The sequence below is a fragment of the Grammomys surdaster genome, unplaced genomic scaffold (genome assembly GCF_004785775.1).
Source record: "Grammomys surdaster isolate TR1022 unplaced genomic scaffold, NIH_TR_1.0 169, whole genome shotgun sequence".
Classification (NCBI taxonomy): domain Eukaryota; kingdom Metazoa; phylum Chordata; class Mammalia; order Rodentia; family Muridae; genus Grammomys; species Grammomys surdaster.
Window position 1 is genome coordinate 14,695,727 of NW_021604617.1, and position 10,206 is coordinate 14,705,932.

Consider the following 10,206-nt stretch of genomic DNA (forward strand, 5'->3'; position numbering starts at 1 on the left):
ACATATACATATACATATACATATACATATACATATACATATACATATACATATACATATACATATACATATATATATATATACATGGAAGATACAGATTACCTGAGTGTAGTGACAAGTTTCGATGTCATCATCTGTGGATGGCCATTCTCCATATTTGAAGTATTTGGACTCATTGTACCAGATTTCAATTACTTTTGACCAGGAAGAGGGATAATGTTCCATAAACATATTTTCTCCACAAAATGTATCTGAAATGAGGAAAAATGACTGTGTAATATTTTTAACAATTAGAATACATTGGCTCTCCTCCTTTTATTTCACAAATGTTTTCATGATCACCTAGGCATCATTTTAAAACAGGAAATAAACTCGTTTTTGTATCTATTTTGCTGAATGATCATGTGGTCAAGTCAGGTGAGAAATGTCACTGACAGATGATGAAAAAGTTTTGAAATCATGACTGCAGATATCGCAACCTCTTTAACCTAGCAGCTCAAGGATAATGGTCAAAGTCTGTATGAGCATGTGGGAGCTGGTAGTGAGCAGGCTCTGGAGTTGAAAGCAGTTACTAGAGTACACATTTTCAAAAGATGTTAGATTCATTTGTCATACATGCTTTAGGTAGGATATGGTATTGAGGAATGATCTTTCTTTCTCTAGAATACAAAGATATCCCCACTATTTAACACCATAGCATAAGAATACCAATAATCTGTAGGCATAAAGTTGCATTTGTATCTTTTAAAATTAGTTTGAAAGAAAGTATTTCTTACAGGGTTATGTAATTTTGTAGGACGCACTAAAAATTGGATTGTAGTTATTAATTTTATATAATAAAATGAAGCCTACCTTTGAGCACTCAGAATTGTTTATCTAGGTAGTTCTATATTTCCTCATACCTCAGTGCCCCCAAACTGAGGGAATCCCCCATTATGAAATTGAGGAAAACTGAGATAGCTTTGAAGAGAACCCTCCTAGATTTCCAGATGTACTCCATCCATTAGTGTTGCTGGTCATGGTTTCCTCCTGTTGATGAGTACTTAGACTATAAAACTAAAAATATCCAAATTTTTAAAAATTAAAAACAGTAATATCAAGTTGCCATTTATCAGCAAAGATAGGTGAGGGTCAGTGTTGATTAAATCTGCTAGCTTTCTCTTGTCCAGTTGTTTGTATGCATGCTTTTTTGGGGTATAATGTCAGGGGCAGCCTTGCTTGTACACTGAAGGCCTAAAAGCAGCAATAGGCCTAAGTCAGCCTGCTAACGCAAATCTTGGGCTTCTCTGGAAAAACTCTGAAACAGATAGCTGTAAGATACTGTAAACAGGCAGCTTTGGTGGAAATTTACCAGCCTGGATAAGAACAAGTAGTCATAGGTCTTGTGGATAGTCATAGACCTTGTGTAGCCTTGGTGGATAGTACCAACTTAGATAAGGTAAAGTGAATCATAGGTGGAGTCATAGTGACCTGTCCCCTGAAACTTCACCCAGTCAATACCCTGTTCTGAAAGATATCTGTACTCCCCTGAACACCTATGCTCCTGCATCATCCCCTTCTCCACATCCTGCCTTTTTGTGTATATAACCTCTGTGTGAAAAAAATAAAATCGGCAGTTTGATCAGACTATAGACAAGCTGATCTTCTCCTGTTTCACTCAGGCTCTCTTTCAGGTGATCTCCCCAGACCCCCCTGTTCAATGCCCTGCTGGACGGGACAGTGTAATTTATTCATTACCACTTTTTTTTGTTGTTGTTGTTTTTTTGAGACAGGGTTTCTCTGTACAGCCCTGGCTGTCCTGGAACTCACTTTATAGACCAGGCTGGCCTCGACCTCAGAAATCCGCCTGCCTCTGCCTCCCAAGTGCTGGGATTACAGGCGTGCACCACCACCACCCATCTCATTACCAATTTTGTTTGTTTAAAAGTAATTTTATCTAAACCGAACTACAAGGTCTCACTTGTTGAAGGATTGTTCTCTGGATACTGAGGCTGAATGGGTTCTAGGCACTTTGAGAAATGGAGCATATCTGACAGAGTTGGATCTTTGAAGGCATTGTTGTCAAGAATGTACTTTTTACCTATTTTTTTTCTCTTTCTATCCTGCTTCTTTTTTATTTGTGGTGAACAGCCTCGTCCACTTTACCCTCAATCAATTTATGTGGCCTCAGTTCTCTCTCAAAACCATGTGCTTAACTTTCTGAAACCATGACATAAAAGTAAACCTCCTCCCTTTAAACTGATCAATGTCCCCCCGCACCGGCATCTCATTCCAGTGTTGGAAAAACTATTTAATTAAAGTTGAATCTTGCAGATCCATACATACTTGGTAGTCTCCTCTCAAGTGAGTCACTGCACGACTTGTCACAGTACCTCGCCAAGATTCTAGCGTTTTCTGCAGCAGCTGAACTCCAACTCTATAAGGCAAGAGAATACCCAGAAACACAATGAAATTAGCTTTCACAACCTAATACTCTTGCTTTTTGTAAGGAAAAAAAAAGTGTGGGATTCATTACATCTTTTCTCGTGGAAACTCAACTTTTACATGGATACATTTTTCTTAAATATTCTAGTAGGAACAAGAAGACAAGTGTGCAATTCATTTCAGTTTCCTGTCATATTACAAATTCAAAAGTAGGTTATAACCTTCAGACCATAGTTCATTTCTTAGAATTTTAAGTTAAGGCTTTCGGGAAAACAGATCACAATGAGAAAGCTAACCCAATAACTTGTCAGTTGTTTTACATCTGTGCTGGCAGCTTGACAAATAATAGAGTCACCTGGAAAGAGAGAACAGCTCCTGAGGAACTGCCTTCATCATGTTCACTTGGGAACATGTCTTTGGGGACATATTCTTGATCAGTGACTGTATGTGGTTCTGGGTGATATAAGAAAGCAGGCGGGTGAAGTCATGTAACAGGCATTCTTCTATGGTCTCTTCTAGACCTTGCCTTGACTTTCCTCAACAATGCATTGTGATCTGGAATTATAGACCTAATAAACCCGCTCCTCTATGTTCCCTTAGTGTTTTATCATGACGACAGAGATGCAAACATGAAAGCCCTGGGCTTGTCCTTTCACCTCTTTGAGTTCTAGCATCTGTAAAGTTAATATGAAAGTTATGCCAAAAGTTTTGTTCAGTGGGCAGTCCTTACAATAAACCTGTGATATTCTGAGTCTCGGAATGTGTGCTCAGCATACAAATGACTTCTGTGAATACAAGCAGAGTCATATATCCCTACCTCAAATAATGATTAAAGCAAAGAAGTTAATGTCCCTAGAAGCTGTTACTAACCATATTCTTCTGCTCTTGCAGTAACTCAAAGGGGACAACAATGTTATTCTACATGTGACCATTTTTTAAATATCCTATCTTTTGTTAATGTCCATTGGTGTTTTTCCTGCATGTGTGTCTGTTTGCGTGTGTCAGATACCCTGCAACAGGAGTTTACAGATGGTTGTGAGTTGCCATGCAAGTGTTGGAAATTGAACCCTGATTTTTTTTGGAAAAGCAGCCAGTGTTCTTACCTGCTGAGCCATCTCTCCAGCCCCAAACGGGAGTTGTGAAGCTTTTAAGGGTCACAGAACAGAGAGCTTGAATCAGTTAATCTACAGTATCCTGAACGCTTCATGTGGGTGGGTTAAGTGTGGTATGTACTCACTTGAAGCATCGTTTTATAAACCACTCAGAAATACCTACATGGGAGTAGCGATGAAATCCTTGCCATCTTGCAACCAGCATCAACATAGTCTCCTCACAGCCTATGTACTACACTGTCAAGCACAATTATAGAATTTACATGGTTTACTCGCAGATTTTTGTTTAAATTCTCTAAGGATGTATGGACAATTGCAACTCTTTTAGACTCAATTTCCTCCTTTTCTGTGTTGTAAACTTGGTGTTTTAACAAAATTTTTAGAACACACTAATTTCACTGAACTTAATAACAATGTAGAAAGCAACATTAATATTATTGTTATCGCTCTTCAGACTAAAGGCAAGTTTTCTCATTGCTGTAAAACGATTAATTCTGTATGAGTGTATGCTGCCATCTAGTGGCTGTCTTATAGAATTACTTCTCTAAGTTTACTTAGCATCCAAAACATGTTTTGGTTTGTTTCGGGTTTTTTGCGTAAGAAAGATTACTTTTTGATGTGTGTGTCTAACTGAGAAAATTTAAAAGACCAAAATTACTTTCTGTATACAATAAGACTTCTCAATAGGAAGGCCTTCCTAGAAATAGTGTTTGTTCATCTGGCAGAAAGGAATTTGGAAATTACCCTTAATATAATTAAGATCAGAGTCCATGTCGATGTCACTTTTGAATCAAGGATTTAAAATTAAAAAAAAAAGATCATATTCTTGAGACACCTTGAAATGGAGACAATTGTAGTGCAAATTTAAATAAGCTAGATTACTTTTAGAAGTTACAAGAATAAGTTTTTGACGCTCACTATGTAGCCTAGGTTGAATTTGAACACCCGGTGATCCTCTGCCTCATCCTGGGAGTCTGTCTGAATACTAGTATCTAAATACGAACCAGTATTATTAGCTCAAGAACATTTATTAACAGTAGTACAAACATGGATACCTATGACAACTGATGCTTTTAACATAGATTATCATAAAGGTCTGCTAATTTTTAAGGTGGTCCAGAGATAATTTTTCAGAAGCTACATTTCTTTTTCCCTTGTTGCTTCATCTTCTTAATTTACAACAGTGTACTATCAATTAGGATCACCTTCTAGGGTAGTATTTCTCAACCTTCCTAATTCTGTGATGCTTTCATACAGTCTCTCCTATTGTGGTGACTGATAATCATAAAATTAATTTATTTCTAATTTATAACTGTAATTTTGTTATTGTTATAAACCATAATGCATATCTGCTATGTGACCCCCAAAGGGGCTGAGACCCATAGTTTGAAAACTACTGTTCTAGGGACTTCATTGCTATCTGGACTTCATCACTCTTGACTACCCAAGGATGCTGGCCAAGGACCCTAAGTTTGTCTTGTGTAGAAGCCCTCTGTTTTTCCACTGTCAAAGCCAGATCCCTAAATTTCTACATAGTTCAATGAAACCCACTACTAGGTTTTTTTTTCAGTATTTGTCTAATTTTTTAGCTATGAATTTGGACATCCTGATTCTCAAATACATGTCACATGTCTGAAGGCATCTAAGATTGACTTGGGACTGAGTCAGAATTGTTGCTCTGTCATGTACATGAGTTATTCACATCCACTTAGACTCAGTTTCTTCTGCTGTTATGTCATAGATTTGTTGTGATGACCAAACAATCGGCATAGTCACAGCTCATAGGACTAAGTCACAATGTAGGAAATGCCACCAGTGTCCCTTGCATCTCCACTAATACTGTGCTTTAAACTTACCATTTTCAGCATGTTCTTGGCTGGCGGGGACACTTGTCTCCTGAAGGCATTATGTGTATTGACAATTTCCTCTTGTGGTTCAGTTTGTGATTCTGTGATGAGTTTATTATAGAGAGCTCTATGCAGTTTGAGAGGCTATCAGAAAATTATTGATTAATATCACTTCTTTGAAATGGCCCTTGTCCCATGAAGTCTATTACATATAGATCTATAGACAATGTGAAATTAGAACTTACAGTGAACAAACAATAATATTTGGTATTCCGGAATTATTAGTATTCAAGTTTTAAGTATTTCTAAATCCTTGTGTTGAAAACAGTACACAAATTATGCTATTCTTAGAAAATTTCAAAATTATGATTCATACTTTGAGTCATATAAAATTTCTTGTTATTAGCCAATAGGAATCACAGAGGCTATAGCTTGACATCTCTTCACTGAATGACTCACTCCCTTAGCTCATTCTCTATACCATTGCTGAAAGCAATGCCTGTACTCTTTAAATAAACAAGGTACACTTGAGTTCTTGTCAAAATGTGTGTGTGTGTGTGTGTGTAAGAACCAACATCATAAGTGTATTTTGAGCACATGGCTAAGTGATCTTTTCACACTCCAGGTTTATTATATCTTTTTTTTTGTTTATATCTAAAAACCCTAATAGATTTTTTAAAACAAGTGGGTGTGTTAAAAAGTGTTAAGTAAAATTCCAACTCAGAATGCAGCTTTGAATGTATGACTCCTTTTAAAAACTATATACATTTTACTTCATAACTCATTAAGAAGAAAAAAAATGTTTCCTAAAGTAGTCTGTGTTCACATCAGTTGTCATAAAGGGTCTTTTTATATGTGTGGTTTATAAATACATATAGTTAGTTCTCAAGGATTCTTTTATCAGTTATCAAAGATAATGTGTAATTTGAGTGATGTATGTTTCTTCCTTAGCTTCCTCTGGTTTATTGAGATAAATTTAAGAATGGTCAGAATCCAAAGTAGTGTCTTGATCAAACAGAAGTCATTCAGGTCAAGAGAAGACATTCCAATGGAACTTCTACAGACTCCAGCCCCTTTCAAAGGATCATGCTAACAGGCTGCTGCAATCAGCTCTTGTCTACATTAAAGAAAAAATGGGAGACTCACAAGAATTTACAGACTTCCTCCTCTGAACATTTTATTTTTATGAAAAACATAACATTTGCCTCTCTGTTAATCTCCAAATATTTACAACCTCTATAATAAAACAATAAGCGAATGTCTATTTTTCTGATATTCTGTTTCATTTACTTTTATTAAAATTGAATCTCCTATGTAAATTCATCTTGTCCACCCAGATTTCTTTAACCATTTGATAATGGTCTAATATCCACATATCTGCCTGAAAACCTCTCAAGTCTTAGGTCCTCGTGAATTTTTTTCTGAACTCTGGTAGTGCTCATACCTTCTTATATTTGTGTTCCAAGTCCACTGAAGTAACCTAGACTACCAGGTCACAAAGGCACATGTGGGTTTCTGACTACCCACCTTTCTTTTTGTCTTTGTCATGCAGTCTATACTTTATGTTACCTCTAGTTTTTGTTGTCCTTCCACAGAGAAGGAGGAAAACAAGCAAAGAATCAGAAGGAAAGTTGAAGAAGCCTTCCATAACGCTTAATATTCAATATTCAGCTTCTTAGATGACCATTGAGTCATGGATATCATAGTAACACCAATCCATCACTCCAGTAGCTGATAAAAATAATATTATGTGATTGTTTTTTTCTGTTTTAAACGTCTCCCCGTGGCTCATGAGAAACCACACACACACACACACACACACACACACACAGTCTAGTTCTACAAAAAAATCTATTGACATTAAGTCAATAATTAGATAAATTATTAGATAAAGAAAATTAAGCTCCATGTAATTTTCCATGTCTTATTTGGGTTGCTAATGATAAATTATCATCCACTGATCACAAACTGGTAGGACACTCCACCTATTTTACCACTGAAGATGTTGGTATTTTTCCATGAATACTGAAGTCATCATTATCAATAACACCATCATCATCACCATCATTATCATATTTTGTAATTCTAGGGATTGAATTCTGGGCATTATATGTACAAGGCAAGTGTTGTAATACTGAGTTATATCACTACCCCAAAGGTTTTATTTTTATGAACAATCAGATCCAGGCATCATACATTGATTCTATTGCTGAGTCTCATACCTATCTTTGTAGTTGAACTTTTCAATTTCATATTTAATTTTAAATTATAACATTCTTAAAATCAAAAAGAATATAGCTCAAATGAAGACATGGTTATGTGGGAGGAAATGTAACAATAACAATATTTGTCTATTTTCTCCTATCTGGTTATGAAAACACATTGGTAAATTGTAAAGAAGTTCTTGTCTATGCTTTTATGATTTCTCCCCGCATCCTTCCTCACCTTTATCACATTCCATGCTAGCCTGCCTTCTTTTATTTATTCTTTCTTATTGTTTATAAAAAAAAAAGACATAGACTTGGGCCCAGTGAGTTAAAGTGGAATTTAAACTTTAAGCCTCAGCAATTCTAGTCATCAAAACTTGATCGTCAGTTGGGCCTTCTATTCTTTGGTTGCATCCTTGCTTCTTCTGTATTAAGAATAGGGCTTGTTGGGGATGGAGAGATGGCTCAGCGGTTAAGAGCACTGACTAATCTTCTAGAGGTCCTGAGTTCAATTCTCAGCAACTACATGGCAGCTAACAACCATATGTAATAGAATCTGATGCTCTCTTCTGGTGTGTCTGGAGACAGCTACAGTGTAGTCATACATAAAACAAATAAATAATTCTTTTTATAAAACAAAATAAGACTTGTTTAGCTGCATCATTATATGAAGCATTTAAATAACTGATACACCCCTCTCATACCTCTAGAATTCATCACAGGGTTGTTGGGTATCCTTAAGTAAAATATAGTTATGTAACATATAATCTTTACATACTTTGATAGTCTCAACAGGAACAAAGACAGTAACAAACAATAACAGGATGAGTTTCATTGCCATATCTGGAAAATATAAGTAACAAAATTTTAGATTATTCTTAATGTGTAAAAAACTGTTTTCTAAGAAACCTTGAACTGCTTTTATATTGTTAGATTTTTTTGTTAATGGGACATGAAAATAAGTTCAATATTATGCCTTAGCTAAAGGAATTCAGGAAATAATATATACCTGATTTAAATGATATGGACTCAAAATGTAAACTCCCAAATTTCCAGAGACTGAATATACACAACTGTGCATTAATAGAGAATTAAAGTAGCAAATGGTGTTTAGGTTGTTCATCAAATGATTAAAGCTAAAGAGATTATCCTACATTTTCTTCATTGATTTAAATTAATCCCATAGGCACCTAATTGTAAAAGAAAAGGTAAAGAGACAATAGCTGTAGCATAAAACATGAGACAGAATCAGTCAGTCATTTATTATTTGATAGAATATACAGAAGGGAGGAGATCATGTTACTACTGATGTATGTGTGTGATATAAAGATATTCTGTACATTTCTGTTACTTGGCTAAGAATAATTGTCTTTGTGCTATAACAAAATTGGTACTAATGAATCTTCATTCTTATTTAATAAAGATCATCAATCCCAAAGATACTAAAGAATATAAGCTTTTAAATGGGGTGGCACGTTTTTCTATTATGTTTATAGAAATATACATAATATAATATTATGTATATTTCTATAAACCTACTAGTTATCTTTTATCAAAATTTCTTATCTTGAAAAGCAACCTAATCGGTTTGTGAAGAATTAAATAGTAAGCAAGAGTACTTATGTTTGTTTCTGTAATCACATGATTGCCCTGTCATTGCTCTCAGCTATCTCATGTCCTCTGGAAAAATGTATCACATGAGGGATGCTTTACTAAATAAACCATGTAGTGTTGCTCTGCCTTTTTCATCAAATCCACTCTCTTCAGCTCCATTTTCTCCAGTGTTACCCACATTCTCACAGTCAACCACATGCAATCTTCTTTACACATAAAGGGAGCTGGGGAATCCACGCTGACAGGAAGAATAGGGGCAGTAACAACCAACTCAGAGCATTGCCCATAACAGGATAGTGAGACAATCCAACAAAACTGCGAAGAAGAGGAAAACAACATTCAAGCTAGCCATTTGTATTATAGTTAGGCCCAGATCTGCTACAAACAGCAGTTTCTTACATATATAGCTCAGTAGGTCAGTGAGGTAGGCCAACTCTGTCTTACAAAATTTACCTACTTCACTGTTACTCACATTTTTGTCCTACCTCAGGTTTGCTCTCTCTCTCTCTCTCTCTCTCTCTCTCTCCCCCCTCCTTTCCTCCCTCCCTCCCCCTCTCTCTTTCTCTCTTCCTTCTTTTTGTTTCTGTTTCCATTTTTCTTACTGTTACATCCCCAAAGCCTAGAGACAGACATGGGTTGTGATATTTAAAGTATCTTTCTCTCTTCTTTTTAGTTTGTCATTAACTCAAACCCCCACATGTATCCACCCTGTTTTTTCACTTCCTTCTCTTATCCCTATCCCCATGTTTACTCCCTCATTCTTTCATCTAAAAATCTGATACTGACCACTATTCTCACCTCGACTGCTTCGCTACTCTTCTATTCTTCTACTTGTCACCACAATAGCTAACCTGATGAGGGCCTTTAATTCCTTCAATCAATCAGTACTTAAAAAGTGTCTGCTTTCATAGTTACTAATGTCTGAATAGAAACTTGTTGCATACATTACCAAGGCGAGAGAGAGAGAGAGAGAGAGAGAGAGAGAGAGAGAGAGAGAGAGAG

At 35.9% G+C, this 10,206-nt stretch overlaps 1 protein-coding gene across 1 annotated transcript in view; it reads right to left on the reverse strand.

Annotated features, from left to right (window-relative positions):
• Crisp1 (cysteine rich secretory protein 1) overlaps positions 1-10,206 on the reverse strand; it is a 25,642-nt gene that overhangs the window by 10,189 nt on the left and 5,247 nt on the right. The window contains exons 2-5 of the mRNA XM_028766793.1: positions 8,369-8,433; positions 5,393-5,527; positions 2,326-2,416; positions 103-251 (exon numbers count right to left, since the gene is read on the reverse strand). Coding sequence (XP_028622626.1) covers positions 103-251; positions 2,326-2,416; positions 5,393-5,527; positions 8,369-8,433 — 440 coding nt within the window. The remainder of the gene's footprint in view (positions 1-102; positions 252-2,325; positions 2,417-5,392; positions 5,528-8,368; positions 8,434-10,206) is intronic.